Source organism: Akebia trifoliata, chromosome 4 (genome assembly GCF_017979445.1).
Source record: "Akebia trifoliata isolate Shusen 1 chromosome 4, ASM1797944v1, whole genome shotgun sequence".
NCBI lineage: Eukaryota > Viridiplantae > Streptophyta > Magnoliopsida > Ranunculales > Lardizabalaceae > Akebia > Akebia trifoliata.
Window position 1 is genome coordinate 162,777 of NC_141378.1, and position 24,349 is coordinate 187,125.

Here is a 24,349-nt window from a genome sequence, read left to right on the forward strand (position 1 = left end):
GGATCGTCAATTTGCTTGATTGAAATTCAGATCGGTTAACAACCCCAGTTTGAAGGAGGAAGATAAATTTATTTATCTTATTTGCTTAAATTTATTAATTTGGTTCATTTAAATAAAATTCAAGTATGTAAGCAAATTACAATTACAATCCTAATGTTAATTTTTTTTATATATTAATTTTATATAAATAAAATATACATAATTACATAAAATCATTTATAATGTCATGTGGCATAATCTTATTTAGATAAACAAAAGTTACTATTCTAGATAAACATGTATCTATTTACCTTCATTTTTCAAAGGATTAGGAATCCTTTTATGATTGTCTTTTATTTATAAAAAGAATGTGTGATTCATGGTCAAGTGGGGTGGTGGATTGAGAGAAGAAAGATATGTAATTAATTTTTTCTTTGAATTATAGTGATATGGCTCCCATGGAGTCTATGTAGTCAACGAATTTAGTAAAAATTAACCTCAACTCATAATTGAGGCTCTCCATCAAATAGACAATTGAGAAGCTAGGGATTCCAAGGAAAAGTATCTCTAAATAAAACTATACTACTCCTTGAAAGATCATTGATCTTTAGGAAATTTATTTATTTATTATTTTATCTTAACAAATTAAAGGGTGTCTTATAAATATGTCCAATGAAAAGTGAATGACGAGATTTTCTAAGGAAAATAATGAGAAGCATCTATGGCTGGTTATGTGCACATCAACATGTGAAATGATGGCAATTTCAATGTTATTCCTGCACAACTCATTTTTGAAGAGTGATGAAATTTGAATTAGAAAGTCTTCACTCGGTCCATACTCGACTGCTTGCTGATGTGTTTCAGACATGACATCATAGATCTTTTTTCCTTGGGCTATACAAATACACATATTTATGGTGATTTGCATTTGTATATTATGAGAAAATAGATTTATGATTCTGTGTCCATAACACGTCAGTCGTGAAAGACTTTTCTAGTTCGAATATCATTATTCACCTTCTGAATTCGTTTGATGAACTTGGTTAGTCATTCTCCGGCGTGTCAATTCAATTCTACAAACGAGCCAGTAAGACTCAACTCGACGCTTGGGTTGAGTAAGAAAAATGAGAAGATAAAAGAAGAAAGTATAAGGAGTGAGTGAGTTCATATTTTATAGGCATTATTGGTTTCAATGAAGACCACAATAAAGTTTGATTTAAAAGGAGTCAAGTCAACAACGGTACACAAAAACAACTTTAAATCCCACAGTAATTTTGACTTCCCCACTAGTGACGAAATATTAATGAGCGACTCATGAGTCGGGAGTGGGACCCACCCATTGAGACTACTGTAACGTGGACGACTCCCACCAATACACTTTTTGTCCTTACTTTGCCCTCCCTCTCCTTGTCTACACCACAGATTCAACGTCAGCAGCTATCATTTTCTTTTCTTATGATATGATGATTGTCTAATGCAATGTATCTCTTTCTGTCCATGTCATTCATTGTGGGTCCACTCACATTAGTCACTGATTGGGAGTTCTAAACACAACCCGTGAATCACACATGAAAATAATACGGAATTAATGAGTTTCGAATTGGATCGACTACAATTGTTTCTGGGTCGTGTCCATCCATCCCATTATTGAATGGGTTGTGCTCGAGTCAGGGACATCAACCCATTTATTTAATTAATATGTCCTCTTGACTCTTATAATATATAATCCATATATATAACTTAGGGCCTGTTCGTTTGAATTTTTGAAGCTGGCTTTTCCAGCTTTTTTTACTTTTAAGCTCAAAAAGTCCGGCGAAATATGTTCGTTTGGACTTCTTTCGCTCCTCAGATTTTAAATAAAACCCAAAAACGACTCTTTATTGAAGTCTCCCTTAGCCCGCTTCGTCAAATGGCTTTTGCGCGAAGCCCATTACCGTAAAACGGTTCAGATGAAATTACCTAAATGCCCTTCTTCTTTTGTTAAATTTCCAACGGTTCAGGTTGTTGCAGAAACTCATTTCATCCATAAAAATAAGATCATCACTCTCTCTTCTTCAACCTCTTCTAATGGTGATGCTCATCTTCTTCTCTCCTCTACCTTCAACAACATTTCTCTACAAAAATCCTGATTTCATACCATCTCTCCTCTCCAATTTCTCCCCAATTTCAATCTCCATCTCCAACAACCCCAACCCCAACCCTCATAGGTCCACCTTTCATGTCTCCTCTTCCTCCGTTGGATTCCCCATCACCACCGAAACAAACGGCCCCTATTCTTCCACAAAAGGTAACCCTCTTGACGTCTCCAAACTCGAGATTTCGGAAGAGATTGTCTCCGCGCTCTCTCGACGAGGAATAACCCAACTCTTCCCCATTCAGGTCTGGCCTTCTTCAATTTTTCTTCCACTTGAAGTTTTAATTGTTGGTTGTGTGAAATTATAGTGTGTGTTTTGCTAGTTTGAATGATTTTATTGGAATTTTGGTAGTTTATTAGAAGGGATCTTAACCTACGAACTCATGAGTTTGTTGATCCAACTATCAAGTTGCTAAACACAGCTTTGCAATCATAGGATAGACTTCCATCTTATAGATCTACTTAAATATTTGTGTCTGTCATTTTTATGTAAGAAACAAAAAAATTTCTGAACATAACTAAAATATTATGTTACTTGGGGTATAGATGTCGAGTATGTTCCCTAATCTGATTTTATAACTGTAAATCAACTTCATAATGTTTATTGATACCCACAGTTTTATCTAATATTTGGAGTCTTACTTCAAAGCAATGTCACATAGTTGCAACTGGATGGCTCTGTTGAATCAGAAAAAGCGTTTTCAAATTGTAAAATCTTTCAATTCAAACCCAAAACATGCATTCGTCATTTTTATAACCTACGAACTAAGTAAAAGTTGCGATGCCAATAGATCAATTTTTTTATAGCTAGATTGCTATTTTTTGGGTTTAGGATTTTGTATGAGCCTAATCATAATTGTAAACAACTACTGAAATTATTTCAAAGAGTGTTATATGTTTTGTTATGTTGAGATTATAATTTTAGCTAAAATCTTGTAATGTTGTAAGTGTGTGTTTTAATCTTTAATTGGGGTGTGATATATAATTTAAAAAAATAATAAACAAAATATTTTGGGTGCTGATAGCAGCTCTCTAACGAAAGATTTTATTTTTCTACGCTAACATTTTGTTAAGTAGATGAAGTTACTGTTTGTAAAGTTCTAATTTTTTTGTTATGTGAAACTATAGACAATGTTCTTTGTTGCTTTTATGGTGTTATCTGAATTTTGATATTTTGTTAGTTTGGGTCTTAAAAGATTTTATCTTTTTTATGCTAATATTTCGTCCAGTAAATGAAGTTACAATTTGTGAAGTTGGTTGGTTGTGTGAAGCTAAAGACATTATTCTTTGTAGTTTTTGATGATTTTATGAGAATTTTGATAGTATGTTAGTTTAGATCTTAAGATTGTTTGAAGAAATCTCTAACGTGCATTTGTTCATGACCACTTGAACGGAAAAATTATAGTTTTTCCCCGTATAGTATAACTTGTTCTATGACCACATATCGTCCAATCTGATATAGTGGAAGTTTCTGTTGGGCTTGGTGATTTAAAATCACATCTTTTGTTTCAAAGGGATGATGGGTGTTTCCACATTTGTGGAGGGGTATTTTAAGAAGGTATTTATGTTAGCTTATAAGAAATTAAAAGTAAGTTATAGGTAGTTGTTATAGTTTATAAAAAGGAGTTTTTCTTGTAAAAGGGCTATGTATGCAGGTATTTTCTTTATCAGGAAAATTTCATATGTCCATTTTTAAGAGGAGATGCTGCCGAAATTTCAATAAAATTATAAAATTTATAAATTTATTTAAATTAAAAATATTATTTTTATAATTTTTTAAGATAAATTTATTATATATATATATATATTTAGTGTAACTATATATTTATTAAGGTATTCTGATCATTTTTGGTGCATTATCAACATTAAGGGTATTCTAGTCATTTTATCAGAATCCAGCAATAAAAAGCTGTCAAACGAACATCAGTTTCTGGCTTATGTGCTTCTGTAATGAACAAGCTTCTGCTGGATGTGGCTTTTCAGGCTCCAAGCTTCTGCTTCTTCCAGAAGCCAGCTTCTGGAGCTGGAGCTAGCTTCTGTAAAGAATAGACCCTTAGTGTCTTGTTTGTTGAAGTATGATTCAAAATCAATTAGGTCTAATTTAAGTTTGGATGACGTTATTACGACCTCCTTTGCAACACACCATTTTATCTTATATGGGCAAAAATGTTTGGAATGGACTGATTTTTTATGAGGATGATCTCTATGATGAGGGGATCATCTTGGCAAAAAATCATCCCATTCCAAAACTTCTAACCCTATCAAAATTGATTTACAAAAATTGGACGGTCTAAAATTTTTCAACTTGAAAACATGGGGCTAGAAATTTCATAATGAGCTGATTTTTGGCAAGGATGATCTCCTCACCATAGAGATCATCCTCACAAAAAATCAGCTCATTCCAAACATTTTTGCCCATATATAGACAAAATGGTGTGTCGCAAAGGGGGTCGTAAGTATATGTATTTTTAGGGTGATCTAAGATAATTTGGGTTGAACTTGTAACTTATGTAAATATTTTATTTTGTAATTTTTTTTTTTAATTTCTTTTCTTTTATTGAAAAAATCTAATTTCAAGCCTAAGTTTTTTCTATAGAAGATAATAGAAAAAGAGAGAAAACCTAAGAGATGAGAGGTTAAGAGATTTGTGAAGATTGAGATCTAGAAGAAGATGAAGTTAAGTGATAGAGGTGACTCTTTGTATCGATTTGTCTCGTTTTCTTTATAGTGAAATTGAACTCCAACTCTCATACCTCCATGAACGTAGCCTTTGAATGAATCACGGTAAAATCTTGTGTTGTGAGATTGTGTTATTATTATTTTCTTTGTGTGATTGTTCATCTTTTTTACATTTACTACTATTATTTGAGTTATCCTCCATTGTCATTATCAAATAAGGTCTTGGAAGATGTGGCATACAAAGTGTTTGGTGAAATACCCAATAGATTATTGATCAAATTACTAAGTGATCTTTATAAAGGTATTCACATACACAACATTCTTAACATGTGCCCTCAGGCACACGTTAAAGTGCATTAAATACACTTGAAAATTGAATTTTTAACCAAAAAAATACCTACAAAATAATCCTTTTTTTGTTACTAAAAAATCCTGATGCTTATTTCCAATGTGTATTTATTGCACTTGTAACGTGTGTCCTAAAACCCATAACCTATTTAAATCATGAAACATAGGTTAATTATATCTTATCTTTTGCCATGCCATATTTTTTTTAGAATAATAAATATGTAAATAATATTAAAATAAAATACAAGGTAAAAAAAAAAAAACAAGTTCAACGAAGCGGTATTTCTAAGGAAATAGAATATCAATACTCAAATGACTTAAAACTAACAAGGTATAAATTTATTAAAATTGGAACTTGTGAAAATGATCTTTTGACATTCATCCCAAGAACCAAACTTATTGTCGACCTCGTTTTTAGCACTTCAATGGCATATCATATGCTATTCTCTTTTAACCGTATTCTTCTAATTCAACTTGGGCTATCATTGGGTTGCACTTTCTTAATGGAAAGCGCTAGCAGCAACCTCTGTATTTTATTTTTATTTTTTTGCTTTGTAAATAATAGTGTCTTATATATATAAACTTAGTGTAGTGACGATTTCCAACTCCTCAATAACACATACCTTGAGATTAATATTTGGTTTAGGAAATCTAACTCCTCTCCTTTTTGATTGATGATTTCTTTATTGTTAAGGCATCGTTATTGTGGTACTTACCAAAGAACCTCCAATGCTTAAGTTAGAAAAAATAATAATTAACAAATGAATAATTTCAATTAATTCAAAAGCTCCTTTCACTTATCAGTCTTTCTCTAATTGTAGGGATCCTCCTCCCTTCTCTCTATTGGATAACTGCATTCCATGTTTCCATCCTTAACTTACAAAGATTCTATTTGTGATCTTAAAAATCTTTTCTTATCCATTTTGATTTTCTTATCATTTGGGGTATTTCCTATATTAAATGGTAGATGATTTTTTTTTTTTTTTTGTGTGTGTGTCTAACATCCAGTTACTTCAGGGAGTTGAGTAGCTAATCAGCATTTTTTTTTTCGCAAGGCAAGCATGGGTTAAGTGCTCAGCAGCGATGAAGGTGGGTTCAACGGGTTTGAAATATATATACCAAGGCACACCAGTGCTAGCTAAATTTCTTGATATACTTCAATGTTTTCTTCCTTGTTGCGGGTTTAGGTTAGCCCAAGTAACTTCATGGGCTTGAGCAGGCTAGGCTTCGCAAGTGCACGGAGGGATGGACCTTATGCCATGCAGTGGGCTAGGAGTTACCCACCATTTGATGCCTTGCTACAGCTCAAATCTGGCCTGTCTGTCCCCGAGTCTATATCCTTTGTTGCTAATGGTCCTTGTCAAGGTTGAGATATTTCATGTTACTTGTGTTCTGGTTTTTAAAATGTATTTGAGATACTTATTTGGACTAGCAGTAAGCCCAGAAGGAAAACAGGACTAAATACCCCAAGTAAAAATATCAACCAGAAAATCCATATAAACCAGTAACCATTCTCACTTGAAAAATCCAAAAATAATTTCAAGATATTGTTTACTTATGCAAGTAAGCACTGATATCCATGTCTTGTTCTGCAAGCGAATGAGATGAATTCCATCTGAATATTTGGAAAAAAATGGCAACCATATATATGGTCTGAAGGTTTAACTCTTAAGTAATTGTTGAGTTTGAGTGTGAAGCAGCGAGAAACACAGCTCCCATTCCAGACCCACCATTTGAATTCTCAATGACCACATTGTCTGAGAAGTCACTCCCAAGCATCTCCCATACGCCGCTATGCAAATAGTTTCTGAAAAGTCGATAGTGTTGATAAACCCCACCCTCTACCGTCACTACACTTCTCTGCTTTGAATCAATTCTTCCTAACTTCTTCAAAATAGCAACTATGCCAGCTCCAGCAAGACGACCCCCACGTTCTACAACAATGTCACACACCTCAGCCACCACTTCTCTCATCATTGGAGTAGAATCTGCAATCTGTGATTGAAGGAATATAAGAATTTCACAAAGTCTTAAGTATTTTTTGGGAATCCACATCCATTAGGTAGTGAATTTTACACAATCTAGTACTATCATACCTATGCATAAAAATTGAAACGAAGCGAACTATGATTATTTTCTGGTCAACTTGAAATAATAATAATATTTTCAAAATTTCCTACAAATCCACTATATCTGTATCATACCCCAAAAATTTCTTTCAGTTTCTCACCAACCACTTCACGGTCCTCTGATGTATCTTGATGCATGGCAGCCATATCAGGAGACCTGCAGAAACCAAAACTTCAGACATTTATTTCCCATGCAATATGTATCTTAATTCTTATACTCTATGACCTTATAATTCAAATATTTACCACTACAAACATCTTTCTTCACAGAGAAATTCTACTTGCAACATTTCTAAGACTGTAAAACAGTCTGACCCATCGAAAGTACATTTCATTAACAGAACAATCTCTCCTGTAATACTACTATGGTTGAACCTGTCCATTGATCATCAAAAACCTGGTTAGAAGGATTCTGAATAGCAGATCGTTCCTCTTATTATCCATGACCGAATAGATTATACATGTTATAGTTTCCATCAAGAAGTTAGTATTTCTTTGAGTTTTTTCTACAAAGATTTTCATATCTAATTAAGGATTACATCCATGATCTCAAACCTGACAGTATATTAATTGAATTCTTAAAATAACTCATTTCATGTGATTCATCTCAAGGGCCTAGTTCAGCTTTAGGATTTAGACTAAATCATGTAACTGACACAGATACACCAAACCTTAATTTATTTTATTTTGTTTGCATTTCAACTTCTTTTCTGCTCTCTTTGCCTAGATAGATGTCTTTTGAAGAATACATGAAATCTTAGATCTAACATGAAAGATCATCATGAAGTCCTATCTTGCTTAATGAACCACAACACAACAACATAAAAGAGAAACTAGCATATATAAAAGGAAGAGAAACACATGATACCTCAACACATATGGACTTCTTAGTTTAGGTGGGACGCTTTCCCCGAATAGAGCTGTTACCTTAGCCATTTTCAGTAAGACCCTTCTCACAATCTCTCCCAAATACATTCCTGAGATGAGCTTTTCAAAAATCTGAGATAAAACAAGATTCAGAAGGAAGGATAATAGACCAAAATTGGTTTGTTACTTTGCTACTATTCTTAAAGAATGGAAATATTAGATCAGCAAGTTGCAACTACCTGATCACCAGGATTAGAACTTTCAGCATCTAAACAAACATCGAATTCTGTTATTGGAAGATGAGAACAACTGAAGTTGCCCCATTCCATGTTGATAACCTGTGAAACGAATTGCATATGTTTCTCTTGTTCCCTTGACTGAATAAATGCAAAATCAATATTGGATTATCAACTAACCATCTCTCCAGACTTAGGTGGTGGGCCGTTCCATTTTGAAATCGCGTGTTCACGCTCAACATAAGCAGCATTAGTACCCATTCCCAGAGTGACTGCAGCCACAACATCGCTGCTGTAGTATCTATCTCCAGCCAAATTTCCAACAGTTTCATCTACCTGCTTAAAGGGACAGCTAAAGGAACTTTGAGGTATCAACTATAAGCAAATATCAAACCAACATTATAAATGCCAATATATGCTTAATCTGAAGCAATTGAGACTTTTCCAAGTAAGGTCCGGATCTTAACCTTTTCAGGTCATAATTCGGTAACTTGATACCCAACGGATCTGATCCAATTTGGTTGAATTAATTAGTCCATTGTTAGATAGACGGGTAAGTAGTGAGATCAAGACGAAATATACAGGCACACAATAGCAACATGGCTTGAGACCAATAAACAGGACAATCTGATTTTTTTGAAAGATAAAACAATCCGAATATGAATATGTCAAGATGCAATTACCAAGGCAGAAACATGCATATCCACACCATGTCTCTCCAAGGCCTGATTAATGTCGTTCACCATTCCTCTTCCAACCTGATAAAAAGAAAAGATTCATAAAATCTAAGCTTGAAGATGAAAATCAGGTTATCACATTGTTGCATCTAAAGTCTAGACCATGCCCATGGCCATCAAGATCGAACACATTTAGGCATATTCAAGTTATCCAAATTCTAAGTTTAGAACAAGATTTCACTAATGACATATCTTGCTAGTACAAAGCAAGTAAAACAACATGTAAACAAGTAAAGAATTGAGATAAACTCAACTGTATCATCGACAGAAAAAGTCTTCCACTTAATGGTGGCATCAGACGATATTGAATCTTGTTCCAAAGGAAAAGAGTAAGTAAACCCAAGTTTCTTTTGTCCTTCAACTACAACATTGAAACTTTCGCTCTCTGTCAAAACAAATTTTGCTAGTTCCACGGCAATATAGTTGAGCAATTCCTACAATAATCACATGGTACATTTTTTTTTTTTTTTAAATAAATAAATTTAAACTGCAGTTTATGAACCAAGTGAACTTAAAAAACCAATGCCGCGACAGACTCACTATGGAAGAGCAATCAATTAAATTGGATGGAATGGGAAAGATTTTGGATTCCTGCTTAACGACACGAGCATTCTTTCCTCCAAGTTGAACACGAGAGACCCGAAAGTTAGTTCCACTTAGATTCAATCCATAGTATATTCCTTTCTCATCACTGCAATACATAAATTGTTGTAAAAAAATTCACTAAAACAAAACAAATATTATTATTAGTATAATAAGTAAATGAGCGTAGCCATGACCAAAATTTTAAATTCCAAAACATACCATTTAAATTTAGAGAGCTTCTATTGCTACACCAACTTTTGCTAACGCCACCCCAAGATGTGTTACAATTCTTTGGTGATTTGTATATGAATTGGGATGGCGCTAGCAAAAAAAAAAGTTGGTGTGGCAAGAGAATCTCTCTAAATTTATTATTATTAAACGAATCTCATAATCATATATTAGTTAATTTAAATAAAAAAATTCATTTGTTAATATTTTAAATGATAAAATATCATATCAAACTAGATTGTTTATTTTAAATTTCAAAAATAAAATTTAAAATTAATTACAATTTTTTTTTTAAAATCCTAATTTAATTTTTGTTATACATGTGGTCAAAGACAGACCCAGTGGGGAGGGAATCTTGGAAGGAGACGAGCATCTGGAGTTTGCTTCTTCCGTGGGAAGCAAGTCCTGCTTTCATATCGACCACCAAAGCGTCCGCCACCTCCCAAAGCTTCTTGACAGGAGTGACGCACTCCTCCCCTAATTTCCTCATAATACGTTGTCTCTGTTTACACCTTCGCTTATTACTACGCTGCCATCGCCTCAACCCCAACCCAAACCCCACCACCAACACTGATGTTGTTACCACCACTGCAACCAACAATTGTCTCCTCATCTCTCTCTCTCTCTCTCTCTCTCTCTCTCGTGTTAAGTTACATTCAGAGAGATCTCCTGAATAGGAGGAGATCGTGAGATATTCCCTGCACTGCACTGGCAGTGGAATATGGAAGAACGGGTATTACTGAGTGAGATGAGGATCTCCAACTATTCAACCCTTTTTTTCTCACTTTCGGCCCAGCCCAATAACCAACTCATGGGCCTGTTCATATGACCAATGTTAGACATGCCTCCTTGAATTAAGAACAGTTAAAGTTGCCTCCACCAAAATCTTACTCTTGCCTAAAATGAACGCTGAGAATGCGTCTTTATTTGCTTTCTGATGTCCAAAGAGAAATGGGTAATTAGAGACTATTGAAAAAAAAAAACAAATTGCTCAATGATTGTTTTTTTGTCACAGATCCTGAGATCCATCAATCTCATTATGAGTCATGAGCCAAGCCGGCGTGTTTTGCCATTGACATAGTGGAGAGCCAGTGAAATAGGAAAAAGAGTGAACAAAAAAATCTCTAAAATTATAACATGCATCGTATTGAGATGCATGAGTCGTGCTTGAGTGACCACCACCATTATTCTTTTCTCCACCACAAATCGAAGGTTGTGATAGAGAATGATGCATTAGGAAAAATTAATAATTAGAATTTTTGCTATTACATTAATTTTCTTGCCTTGGTTGATGTCATATCTATAAATACTATTCATAAAAATAAAAAAAATAAAAAAGTATAAATGCTCTTTTTAGGGTTTATCTAACAAATAATCATCCATGAATTATCAATAAAATTTCTTCTTAAATGTGTTAGAAAGAAAATAAAAGTTTTTTTTTGGATGTTTCCCTAAATAATTAAGCCCCTCCCGGGTCGATGAGCAGAGAAATCCTATGCAATTGCAAGTCGTGGCATAATAGTTGGGCCCCCATTTTATTTTATTTTATTTTATTTTTTGAAGCTGAGGTATCCGGACCTCTTAAGAGTATCGGACTAATCCTTGGGGAAGTACAATCCCCTACCCTGTATGCACCAGGCAATTTCTGAGATAAATCCCTTAAGAGTGGTCCCTAAGGGGGATTCCAATTCAAGACCTCCCCGGTTCTTGAGGCATGATTTTGGCCATCTCACCAAACTCTTTGTATCCATTGACACATAAGTACACCTACAAAGTACAAACCAAACCAACCAAATGTTCACTTCACACTTAACCTTTAGCAGCCCATATGTGACTAATTTTGGCCCACTAACCTAAATATACTGGTTCATATTAAAAGGCCCTTAGATCCTGCAATATCAAATGTTCTGATTTCAACTGGCACATTTTTTTTTTTCTACTTTTTGTTAGTTCTCTCGCATTGCACAATATAGTAAAAAAAAAAACACTAGGCTCAAAGCACGTCCAAAATTCTCTAAGGATTATATTACAAGAAACATGGAAATTAAGGTGTAGAGAATAAAAACCATCCTGCAACGCTAACCTCTCAGTGAAACAAGCAATGAGTGTGTTTCAGGAAAATTCCAATGAATGAGAGAATATTATTCCTCTGCCTTTCCATAGCTTCTACGTAAATTAAGGTGAAGTATCCCCAAAAAGGGACTCTCCACTTCAACACACCCACCCCAAAGTGGCTTCTTCTTTTCTTCAAGTCAACTCGACCAAGGCCGATTGTAAATTTCTCACAACATCCTTCACTGTCATGCAGAATTCTTTCTCCATCTGAAACAAATTGAGTCATATTTAGACAAGTCAACCTTAATTTTTACAACTTTTATCATTTAATTATAAAGATAATTTAGCCTGGCCTGACTTAGTAAGATTCCAAATCTTATTAAGGGTCATCCTGCTCACATGGATTACCAAATTCGAGGTAATCCAACACCACAGCCTTCTAGATTTCATGGAAAAACTCAGATTAAAAATAAAAAAATAATTCGTTTTTTTTTTTTTTTTTTAAAAACAATGAAATGAAGTATAACGATATTTTAATGTTTCTAGTTGATCTTGGAAAGGGATAATTTGGGTGTGTTGGGTCAAGTTTGGGTCTAACCTGAGCCCAACCGGAGTTTTATAGAGCTGAATACTACACCCAAAATTAAAAAAGCCCACAATGGAATCCCCACGTCTCCCCAAGTTGTAGAATTAGATGATCAACCACAAGCCCAACCCAAGGTGATCACTATTCAACCCAACCTTGGGCTTTCAAATTAAGCCTATTTAGGCTATGAGCCAACTAGGAACAAGGTCAGTTTAATTGCAGGAGTGAAGCCCTTTGGGCAATCTTGGAATTTAGTTCTATATACAGAGTGATTGGTCTCAAGTTAGTCCTCTCCATATCATTTTCCAAAATCTTTATATTATCTTATATTTGCTAAAAGACTGACAATGAAAAATCTGGTGATATGAAAACTGAAGGTGGCTTTAAGGGTCATCCTGAAGTACAAGCCCAGCCTAAATTTCTTAAGAAAGGGAATTTAAAAAAAAAAAAAAGGGATTGAATTTTACACAGTAACACTTATGTTTCACAGACATTGGCAGAGGCACATTGTCATCTCTTTGATCTAGCTATAGAAAAACAGAGAAAAAAGAGCAAAAATTACCTGAGCAATTACCGTTATGTCAACAGCAGAATCACCAAATGGCATGACATTGCAACTGAAAATAGTTAGATGGCACTTCTCTATTTCAGCAATTATTTTCACTGTCATTCCTTTGTGTTTCTCGCAGTGAATTCTTATTAAGACGTTCTTGTCTGAAACTCTGGCCTCAATCTCAAGGAGCTTCTCTTGGGATTGGCCATCAAAGTTTTCATCCAAAGAATAGGAATCTTCGTTGGCCAATAATTGAGATTTGTTCTTAACAAAGATCACTGACTCCAGAGTCTTTTTGGCCATCTGCTCTTCTAGTGTCTTTACCTTCTCTTGTAGTTGTTTCAAGTACTTTGTAGCATCTCCAAGAAGAGAAATCTTGTCCATCTACAATAAAGATAAAAATGTTCAACCATGATGTGAATTGTTTGTTTTTGGCTCATGTTTGAGCATTATTGAAAAGTCTCTCTCTTCGTAAAAGGATTTTCTTTATCTCTAGATCAATTCGAATGCAAAAAAAAATATGCAAGCCGCGGACCCAATATTTTTTTTACGAGGTATAGATGGGGCTGGGATAATGATGACCATAACTTGCCATTTGAGATAGATTCTTTAATATAGGCACATGTTTTCATAAATTGGTGTTATCTATGATGTTTCTCTACAAATGTAATAGTTCAGTGGTGTTAAGATATACAATGTGTATGTGTAATAGAAACTTAATATGATCTAATAGAGATTTATATAAGTTAAGTTATGGTTATCATTCCAAGTCTTTCACATTTAAACACTATTGCGGATTTTCTCATTATAGATCTCTGAATGTTCAAAATGTAAGCAATGAGCACTTCAACATTCTTCTTCTTTCTCCCTAGTACTTGGAAAAGAGTTCCCACTTCTTAGGTTCAAATCCCTTAAACCCAACTTCACCATTACTTTCCAAAAGAAAAAATCATTTATGATTAAGCAAAGAGGAACCTTCTTTAGGCCGGGGACAATGGCTGAAAGAGCTATGAACTGCTGGTTCAGTTTCTCTCGCCGCCTCCTCTCTGCTATTATGTGATCTTTAGTATTCCTCTCCATACTAAGCCTCTTAGTACCCTGACCTGATTTTGATACATAATTCTTGTACACAGAGATCATGTTTCCTGGAGACAGTAGTGCATCTGCTAACTGTTGAGTATTGGATGGTGAATCCGAATTGATGAAAGAAGGAAGGTCAAGATCAGGGGGAATAGAAGATTTGGGTGTAGATATGTGTTCACCAGTGGAAAAATCCCAGGTTTCAGTTTTGAGCTGCTTTGTGGGCTTAAGGGTTTCGATTGGAGAAGCTTCCCAGCTGGATGAAGAGCTGAAGGAGATGGTGCTGCTGCTTCCTGAGTTACAATTAGCCTTAGGTGGTGGGTAAGATATCGATGATGAGTAGCTCTCAGAGCTGAAAGAGTTTTTTATTGTTTCTTTTGTGCTGAAATCATCAAGAGAATTCAGCTGCTGGCATTGATGGATGAAGGTTGGATCCTCCATCTCCTGTACCTTATACAAGTAACAAAAACAACCATATATAGTGATTTCTTTCATATAAAAAAAAAAAAAAAACTACCAATTATTGAAATCTCATCCGATCCATATATGATGATTTACAAATTTCATATATACATACCAGTTCAGATAACCATGGGATCGAAGAAATCTCCATTTCTCTTGGGTGTAAGATCCTGAGAAGCACAAATATAATTAAACAAGAGTTATATATAGCTTTTGTTGAAAAAGATCTCACACCTTGCATACATTCAAAGCCATTTTATGTCCCAATTAAATTAAAAGGAAATAACACATTAAAAAAAAAAAAAACTTCTACAAGAGCAAATAATTTTATAGAAAACAATGATACAAATTTCGAAATATTGAGGGCCACAAAGGAGAAAAACAAAGCCAAGAGGAGAAGAAAGGAAAGCTAACCTTCTTTGGCTTCAAAAAGGACTAAAGTTTATTTCTTAATTTCCTTCAAGCAGCAACAGAATACCTTATTCTTTTATAGTCAAGAATTGTCAAAGAGGTCTTTTTCCCCCACGTGTGACAACCTCTCATCTTCTTCCCTCGTTATTTCTAGTTCAGATGAAATTAATTATTGGTCTAAAAAAGAAATTAAAAAATATTACCCTTCCCTCTCTACCAGTATCAGTAGTGTAGAGGAGTGGGTCACTCTAACAATGTTTGTTGACTGTCACGGAAATTAAATATGTCTGTCAACCACATTAGAAAAAGAGTGATGATAAACTGACACGTTAAAATGTAGACCGTTGACATGGTAAGTGCAATAGAGCCTTAGATCTTTTTCTTTGTAATACACAAGAAAAAAATTCTAGCTAGGTTATGTGCACTTGCAACGTCATCTCCACGCCACGTACGTTTTAGAGCTTCATTTTATTGTTAGTCTTAGAAAAATCACTAACTTGATAATTACAACGGGATATGTGCATTTGATTATTTATTAGTTGGTAGTCTCTGGAGTTGAATATAATTGGATCTATTTTTATTTTTTTTTTAGAGAAGGGTGCCTGAACCAGTTTACGCACACCAAATAATCCCTCCTCCCCGAGTAAGGTTTACTAACAGGACTTTTAATCCTACGGTCCATGGTCACAAATATTAGCAATCAGTGGGAGTCAAACATGAAATCATAGGGGGAGCAGACCCTTTGACCCCAAATTGCTACCACTCGACTACCTCTCGGATGGTTAATTGAATTTAATTTTAAACAATATCTCCAACGTAATTTAATATCTAAGATGTCCTTATCTCTATGGATTACTTCCCTGATAAAATAGTAACTGACTATTATTTTCTTATTTTGTTAAAAATAAAATACTATCGTGATTTCCCCTCAATGCCCACATGCAACCAAATTCAAGTAGGGATGTAAAGAACTGCAAAAAGAAAATATTATTCTGACTTTCCCTCAATGTGCACATGCGTTGGTTTTTCATTTTTATTAACACACCAATTTTTATTTTATTTTTTCACTTATAAGACTATCTAACTCCGTGTACACAGTCAATTAAGAATTTCAAAAGGATTGTTGTGCTATAAGTAAGAGTTGATGTGTCAATAGAATCTTTCTTTACAATTTTGACTAACAAACATTATCGTTTCGCCCATACCTACATGTTCCTCTATTTTTCTGAACATTGTCCGCCTAAGGATCTTTTAAAATATTACTGAACAAAATACTTAAAATACCCTTTTAAAAACTTTGAAAAAACCATTTCATTTAGGAAAATACTAGAATCAACCCCTCCATGAACAAGACAGTTACGATAAGTGAAAAAACACATAATTCCTAGAGGTTAGTGTAGATCTTCTAGAGATTATCATTTTTTTTTGGGATACATTTTTCTTGGGATTCCATAGTAAATATCATGACCTCTACAAACGTAGGTTGAGACTAGAAAAGTCCTTTCTTTTGTATTTTTATATGACACATGTGTAGGGAATTAAACCTGTGAGAAACAAAAAATAGAGAAAAACACACGTCGAAAAAAAAGAAAGCAATAACACGCACAAAATAATATTTATGTGGTTCAGTAATTTGCCTACGTCCACGGAGTTGTAGGGATTTCACTATTATCGAGAAAAATTACAGAGTGGGGCTCAAATCTCAAAAACGACAATCAAAACCTTAATCACCAAAAACGACTTCTATATATTGCGCACAGGATTCACAATAGGTTACAAAATGGGCCTAAAATTTTTTCCCAGGGGGCAACGTCCATGAGTGCTCTGGCTTGAGCCTATCGACCCAAGCCTCCACTCCATGGACTAAGCCTTAGAAAATCTCTCATCAAAATATCACACAAACATTATTCGGGTTAGGTCGGATCGTCAACCGAATCAAACATAAGTAGGCTCCACAAAGCCCGAAAACATGACCTTTCAACATTTTGGTGAATATTTGAGATACTTATGTGGTGAGAAAAGTTAATAATAAAAATTATGACTTGTACAATCATTATTTTCTTTAACTTTTCAAAAGGTTGTTATCATTATTTTCTTTAACTGATTTTTGATGAAGAGATCATCCTCACCAAAAATCAGTTCATTCCAAAACTTCTAACCCTAATTTACAAATTAAAGAATCGTGAACCGTCCATTTTTTGTAAATCACTTTTGAGGGGGTTAGAAGTTTTGGAAGGGGCTGATTTTTAGTGAGAATGTTCTCCTCATCATAGAGATCATCCTCATAAAAAATCAACCCGATCTCAAACTTTTAACCTGTACATTGAAAAAATGTTTGGCATAATGTTTGACTCTTTTTAGGGCCTCCGAATGCCCCATATATATATATATATATATGGGGGGCGTTCAATGGCCAACTTTTTAGCAAACTTTTTGGCAAAACATTTTTCAAAACATGAGTTAGAGGTTTTGGAATGGGCTGATTTTTGGCAAGGATGATCTCTACGGTGAGGAGATCATCATCACCAAAAATCAGCCCATTCCAAAACTTCTAACCCCATCAAAAACAGTTTACAAAAAATGGACGGTCCACGATTTTTCAGCTGGTAAACATGGGTTAGAAGTTTTGGAATGGGCTGATTTTTGGTGAGGATAATCTACTCACCGTAGAGATCATCCTCACCAAAAATCAGCCCATTCCAAAACCTCTAACCCATGTTTTGAAAAATGTTTTGCCAAAAAGCTTGCTAAAAAGTTTGCCCTTGAACGCTACCCTATATATATATATATATATATATATATATATATATATATTATATATATATATAGTTAAATTAGGCATAAAAGTAGTGTTTGAGAAGTCTTTCATGAAGATCTTTTACTCTAATGTAAAATTTACATTAAATTTTCTACTATAATACGTACCTGCATAAACCAGTTCATCTTTAATTATTTTTTTTTTTTACATTTGACAATGATGAATATGAAAATTCATTTATCTTTTTAATAAATATTCATTATTTTTTGATAAAATAAATGTGTAAGAAGGTTGGGATATCTTAAAAAACAACTTGATTATTTTATTGTGAGGATAATGACGTCGCAGATGCCTTAGCATCTGAATCTGAAGCAATCAGAGGCACCTCGAACTATTAGAAAGGCCTACATGTAACATGGGGAATTAATATACTATGTATCATTTTCAAAGCCATCACATTTCCTTGTCGATAAGGTTGGAAAGTTGTTTAATGGTTATGGAGAGATTGACTCATCACTGAGATTATGTATGAGAATTTTATATGGGAGACACTGTGATTACATACAAGGACACACAAGATTGCTTTTTCCCGTAAGGAACAAACATTAGTAGTATGTGTGTCATTTTTCATTTTTTGGAGTAAAAAAATGCCAAGTTACCCACCTCACTCACACCATACCTAAAGGTACATTGAAACCCCACATGTCACATGGTTACCTCCCCCATCTCCTCCTCCTCCTCCTTCTCCTGTGTTTCTCTCTCAACCAAACTCAATTAATGTCCCATGTGAAATTTATCATAATAACAACCATGCCCTGCTCAAATGGGTCAGCTCTTACCCCCATAAAATAATATTAAACATATTTACTCAAAATCACATAAAATAACTATGGGTTATATAAGAAATAATAAAATAATCCATAGATCCTCCAAGATCCCTCAACCATTCCCTTCCCTTTGTTTATATATAAAAAGGGGCAATTATGAGGTAACCCTCCTTATTTTGGTGAAAATTAGAGGTACTTCTTGGGAATTTCAAATTGATGACATACCCCTTGACCTCAGTCTTCCATGGGAGCCAATAAAAATAACCAAAATACCCATTCAAAAGACACAATATATATCATCAATTAGAAATTTGAGGGGTATCCCTAATTTCGAACAAAACCCAAAAGGGTACCTCAGACATGTAGGTCTGAAATTTTTGTAATTGGATCTAATAAGTCATTGTTGTTTGAAGACACAATCCTTAAAAATCGGCTTACCAACATAGGCCAGTGTTCCAACTGATCTGTTTATTGCAGCATAGGTCCCCTAAAATGACTCATAAGATAGGCTTTTCCCTTGCCAGTAAATGTGATATTGGATGATTAAAAATGATTGATTTACATAATAATTTGCTCCATATCAGTTTCATCTGTTGGAAAAATACCAGGGTTTAGTTGACTGGTCATGGAAAATAAAGTATTAGATTTATTATTATTATTTTTTTTAATTGAAGGAATCATGGGTCACAGACCACCCCAAGTTGTTAGTAGGCATACTGATCCTCTTTGCCAACTTGGCACTTCTACCATGTCACCAATCAAGGTACCATTTTTCTCCCTATAGGGTACCCTAAGCCTGTTATTTATATTTTCCTTGTCTTGTTGTCTATTTTAAATGTTGTTGGTTGGTGGAGAGGAAAACAAAAGAACCCTTAAACAAGGATTTTTTTGTTTTAAGAGCCATAGAATCTTTTTATAAGATAGGAAAACATGTTCTCCAACTAAAAAATATTTTACTAGGAGAGATTTGTTTTGGATTCTCACAAATGAAGATCTTGATTCCTAATAAACAACTTACCAAGTGACCCTTTCCCATCATCATCGTCTAGGATTCTACACCTTTTCCCAAATGCTGGGATCGTATTTTTCCGTTCAACTCTAGTTAGAGCAATATACCATAGAACAAAGCTTAATTCTTATCCCACTTATCCAAAAAAAAAAAAATCTTATACACGTGGTCTCCCCCCCCCCCCCCCTCCCCCCCGTGTACAAGAAGTTCAAAATATGTCACCAAATATTGTCATGGATGATTATTGCTAGGAAACTTGTATAATCTTTTTAAAGGTGTGCTCTTATTGAAGTTGAAAAAAAAATTGATTCTACTTAACTCCTAATCTCTTGAACATCTTCAACAAAAGACATGAATTGGTGTTACATATGACCAATCATGGCATTTGTTCAATTGAGAAAGAAAATAATGTTCAACAGTTCATGGGTTTGTTATTAGTGAATGAATGATGGAGAGACAATAAAAGGTCCAAACAAGAAGCAAAGAAAAATTCTTTGGAGGAAACACTTGAAAGGGACGAAAAAACATTAGCCAAATGTTTTTTTTTTTTTTTTTGAAGGTGCATTCATATCTAAACCAGAATCAAATATTGCCTAATGAATATTTATTTTTCATGGGTGAAATGGAGTTCCCAGTGAAAATGCTCATATCCGACAAATATATTACTAATATGTAAAATCGCTACACTATGTTAGCTTTATAGACTTAAGACTACAAATATATTACTTTCTATCCAGTGTTTTATAATAATAGAAAGAATCATATAGAGATCAAACTTCATTTCAATTGATTAGAAGCTACTTGTTTGAATCATCATACTTGCTTACAGTACCCCAAATAGTTAACTTGATGAATAAACTTTCAGCTATTCCATTAAGTCTCCAGTTTTATGGGAGTTCAGAGCCTTTTTTTTCCCCTTTAAATTCTCATAGATTGTCCATAAGCAGTCTTGGCACGGTAAAAACTTCCGTAAAGGAGATTGAAAAAGTCACAAAGTATTAATGTTAGCAGAGTTAGTCTGCTAAGAGAGGGTAGCAATCACAAGTTTCCCTTGATATATACCTTTTGATAATTGTGCTAATAGAAAGAATAACTTTATAACATCAAGCCAAATAATGAAGAAACAAATTCTCAAGCCCTTGAGAGAGTAAATTTGATAAATAGGAGGTGGCTTACACATTTCAGATCTGAAATGTTTGGGAGTAGGAACACACAAATATTTTACAATCTTTGGGGCCTTCGGCTAAAGAAACCATTTTTTTAATGATTTCCAATAAGCAAAATCATATCTCAGCCAAGAACTATTCTTACTTCATTTTGAGCTAGAAGAGATCCCCAAACTTAAATGCTTTCTCTATCACAGGTGTTCATTATTAACAGCTTGTGACACGTATTTTGGTATAGGCACATACCCAGCCTCCCTCATTTCCAATGTCAGCTTATTCAATTCGCTGTAGATTTCTCGCATCTGAGGATGTGATGTATCACTCACTAAGAACACATGTACCCTCTTTCCCACCTCAACCCAACTCCATCCAACACTCTTCTTAACACCCTTTTCTCTCATCATTTTCCTAACATCTGCTTCTTCTCTCCACATACCAGCTTCAGCATAAATATTTGCAAGAGTCACATAGGGTGCCACACTAAACGGGTCCATCTCAAAAAGCTGATATGCAGCCTCCCTTCCAAGATCTACTTCACCATAAACTCTACAAGAACCCAAGAAAGAACTCCATATTACAGAATTCGGCTTGAAAGGCATTTCCTCCATTATCTCCTTTGCCTTTATTAGATGCCCATTTCTCCCATAGAGGTCAACCATGCATGCATATTGGTCTACTTCAGGAACAAGACCATACTCGTTTCTCATTTTGTTGAAGTACTCTATCGCCCTATCTAGGAACCCTGCATGGTTGCAAGCGGTCAATACAGCAGTAAAGCATATGTGGTCAGGAGTCATGCCTTCCTTCACAAACTGCTCAAATAGCTTCAACCCATCTGCTCCTCTTCCACTCTGAGCATACCCCGTAATCATGGAGGTCCATAAGATATTATTTCTCTTGACTTGCTGATCAAAGATGAAACGAGCTTCATTAATGCTCCCGCACTTAGAATACATATCTATCAAAGAGCTTGCGACAAACATGCTTCTGTCCGAACCCATCTTAGTTATCAGAGAATGCAATTGTCTTCCTTGTTGAAGTACTGTGAGGCGCCCACATGCATTCAAAATGCTAGAGAAGGTGTAATCAGTTGGACACAATCCGTTTTTTCGCATTTTCATGAAAAGTTTCAAGGCTTCTTCGCCCCATAAGTTCTGAGAGTATCCAACAATCATGGAATTGAGAAGAACAATATCTTGTTCCAAGGTTGCATCAAATAGCAATATAGACTGATTGATTTTCCCGTTTTTCGAATAACAATCAACAAGGGAGCTGATCACAAAGCTGTTGAGCTCAAATCCAAGTTTTATCACAAGAGCATGGAACAATGCACCTAGATCAAATGCAGCTTCAAAATGTGTACATGCGCTAATTACACTAGAAAAAGTGACGCAATTGGGTCTAATATCGGTCCCTAACATACCTTTAAATAGCATCAGAGCTTCTCTTCCATACCCATTTTGAGCATACCCAGCTAGGATTGAAGTCCACGATACTTGATCGTGTTCTTTTATACCATCAAAAACCTTCCTAGCATCAACCATCACATCACATTTTGCATATAGATCAACAAGTGCACTGTTTAAAAAGAGATTGCCTTCGTATCCAATTTGAATAATCCGAGCATGAATTTGAGAACCCAAATACTGATCTAGCGTTTTTGTGCAAGAATTAAGAACGGTACAGAGAGTGAATTTTGAGGGCATAATTCCAAGGCCATTTATGAGGCGGAAAGACTTCAATGCTTCATGAACATGGCTGCCCATGCTTAGCGAGCGCATAATACAGTTATTAAAATCCAGAAAAAAGCTTTTTGGTCATTGCCATGCTTAGCAAAACCACGAGACTGACTCAGAATTTCTTTCTCTGAGAAATTTTGAATCAAATATTTCGGATGCAACTCTTGTGGGAATTTCATCGAATAACTGACGCGCAGCAACACAAGAATTTCATGACCCCCTGCATCCGCGATATACTGAAGCTAAAAAAATAAAAAAAAAATTAGCAAGCTCATCATCTAAACCGTTCGCTGATATCTGATGGCAAGGAAGGTCGTCGTTTTTGGGAGACTGAACTGATCAATGATAATTGAGCCACTGGGGTGTAAAGACAAATGCCTATATCGTAGAATCATAGATCATTTGCCTCGGGATACATAATCATAAATTTTATTTTCTTATGTATCCTACGACAAATGATCTACAGTTATACGATGGAGGCATTTGCAAAGGAGAACGGTTAAAATTATTATCATTGAATAACAATCCCCTTCCCCTCTCAAACATTATCCCCCGTGACAAAACCTTTAGATATACAAGAAAAATATTTATAATTATATGTATTCCAAGACAATTGATCTATTATGATTCTATGATGAGGGCGTAGGTCAACGAAGGTGCCAGAAAATCATTACTCAAATATAAATTGGCTAATGATGTTAGTACTCTACTTGACTAATGTGGCAAGGGCACAGAAGTATAAATCTTTTTCCTTGTGTATCCCGAAGAAAATGATCTATGCTTTTGTGTCCTTGTCACGTCAGTCAAATACGGATCGAATGGAAAAAAAAAAAAAAAGAAGAGGGGGCCAAGTTCGAAATTTCATATAAATTTTCATTTAGCCGTGATAAAATGACACACTAAAACCGTATGCTACATGGCAAATGCACAGAACTATACGGTTTGGCGAGGTGCGTAAGGTAAGGTTTAACACGTCATTTTATCAGTAGTCATTTCTCATTAATACGTTTCAGTGGGAGAGTCTCACCTGTACACGCCTAGCACCCACAATTGCCCAGCTGTCCTCAAAATTTGATTCTTTCGGCAGTTCTCTCTTCTAAATCAATGGGGGGAAGAAAATAAATAAGATTTTAATTGTGGATGATTTTGCCAAATAAAAGCTCGAGGATTAAAAGTTTTCGAGGGGAAGGTAAACAATGGGATTGTCAAACAATCACGGACTCCTGGGGAAAATGACAGAATTTTGGCAAAAGAGGCTGAAGACGAATTTGTTTTTGAGTCATTTCCCTGTCTCTCGTACAAGACCAGTTTGAGAGTCATCTCAGATATTGGCCTAAACATTTCTCTAGAGAAATTTTACTGCCGCACCAACTTTTACTTAGAACACCCCAATTCAGTACAATCAAGAATTCACATGAATCTTGGGGCAACACCAATAGGAAAATGCAATTAAGAAGATTATTCCCTCTAACATGTATTAATAAAAGTTCTTGGATCATTCCTCAATTAGGATGATTCGCTTCTTTTTATATAAAAGAGAAGAAACCCTTAAATCCACCCTTCACTCACTTTTAGTTCATCAACAAGGGTGATTAATGATAATTGTAATGGCTTACAGTATAAAAAGAAGGTGACAGTTAGCATAGCCACCATTTGCTCGTGTTCCAAGAATAGATAGATGCTCCGGAATTAGCATGCATGTGTTCCAATTCCAACAAGCTTGGTAAAGTCTACTGGTGTTTGATACCATAGACCTGAGTTCAAAACCGGCCCTCCACAAA

The 24,349-nt window shown here is 34.9% G+C and overlaps 2 protein-coding genes, 1 long non-coding RNA gene and 1 pseudogene across 8 annotated transcripts; 1 reads left to right on the plus strand and 3 right to left on the minus strand.

Annotated features, from left to right (window-relative positions):
- The first annotated feature begins 1,749 nt into the window (after positions 1–1,749).
- On the plus strand, positions 1,750–6,571 carry LOC147402669 (uncharacterized). Its single transcript, XR_015177307.1, has 2 exons — positions 1,750–2,358; positions 6,196–6,571. It is a non-coding gene; the product is annotated as an uncharacterized LOC147402669 (long non-coding RNA).
- A 67-nt stretch (positions 6,572–6,638) lies between these two features.
- On the minus strand, positions 6,639–10,804 carry LOC147402670 (hexokinase-1-like). The gene is made up of 9 exons (XM_086437991.1): positions 10,261–10,804; positions 9,650–9,800; positions 9,364–9,543; positions 9,056–9,130; positions 8,553–8,708; positions 8,376–8,474; positions 8,138–8,268; positions 7,345–7,426; positions 6,639–7,135 (listed from the first exon to the last, which is right to left on the minus strand). Exons 1-9 carry the CDS (start codon positions 10,533–10,535, stop codon positions 6,809–6,811), a joined length of 1,476 nt encoding a protein of 491 aa, XP_086294117.1. The 5' UTR covers positions 10,536–10,804; the 3' UTR covers positions 6,639–6,808.
- A 1,022-nt stretch (positions 10,805–11,826) lies between these two features.
- On the minus strand, positions 11,827–15,263 carry LOC147402671 (transcription factor bHLH18-like). Of its 4 annotated transcripts, none has more exons than XM_086437995.1 (5): positions 15,073–15,263; positions 14,774–14,828; positions 14,092–14,640; positions 13,126–13,500; positions 11,827–12,244 (listed from the first exon to the last, which is right to left on the minus strand). In XM_086437995.1, the coding sequence occupies exons 2-5, from the start codon at positions 14,807–14,809 to the stop codon at positions 12,170–12,172; spliced, it is 1,035 nt and encodes a 344-aa protein (XP_086294121.1). In that variant the 5' UTR covers positions 14,810–14,828; positions 15,073–15,263; the 3' UTR covers positions 11,827–12,169. The 4 variants fall into 4 exon arrangements, with proteins under 4 accessions (XP_086294121.1, XP_086294119.1, XP_086294120.1 ...); XM_086437994.1 differs by having other exon boundaries at positions 11,829–12,244; positions 14,092–14,646; positions 15,073–15,262; XM_086437993.1 differs by lacking the exon at positions 15,073–15,263 and having other exon boundaries at positions 14,774–14,989.
- A 5,516-nt stretch (positions 15,264–20,779) lies between these two features.
- Positions 20,780–24,311, minus strand: LOC147402672 (pentatricopeptide repeat-containing protein At2g13600 pseudogene; annotated as a pseudogene). 2 transcript variants are annotated; one of them, XR_015177309.1, is made up of 2 exons: positions 23,596–24,311; positions 20,780–22,804 (listed from the first exon to the last, which is right to left on the minus strand). The product of XR_015177309.1 is annotated as a pentatricopeptide repeat-containing protein At2g13600 pseudogene, transcript variant X1 (transcript). The 2 variants fall into 2 exon arrangements; XR_015177310.1 differs by having other exon boundaries at positions 20,780–22,810.
- Positions 24,312–24,349: the final 38 nt, after the last annotated feature.

Excerpts from the sequence above, each read along its gene's own strand:
- LOC147402671 (XM_086437992.1), bottom strand. The coding sequence starts at position 14,899 with ATGCAAGGTGTGAGATCTTTTTCAACAAAAGCTATATATAACTCTTGT. Across the intron at positions 14,647-14,773 it reads TCCCATGGTTATCTGAACTG|GTACAGGAGATGGAGGATCC; the intron begins GTATGTATATAT and ends TACTTGTATAAG. Across the intron at positions 12,245-13,125 it reads ACATAACGGTAATTGCTCAG|ATGGAGAAAGAATTCTGCAT; the intron begins GTAATTTTTGCT and ends AATTTGTTTCAG.
- LOC147402670 (XM_086437991.1), bottom strand. The coding sequence starts at position 10,535 with ATGAGGAGACAATTGTTGGTTGCAGTGGTGGTAACAACATCAGTGTTG. Across the intron at positions 9,801-10,260 it reads CAAGATTCCCTCCCCACTGG|TGATGAGAAAGGAATATACT; the intron begins GTCTGTCTTTGA and ends TATGTATTGCAG. Across the intron at positions 7,427-8,137 it reads AGAAGTCCATATGTGTTGAG|GTCTCCTGATATGGCTGCCA; the intron begins GTATCATGTGTT and ends TGGTTTCTGCAG.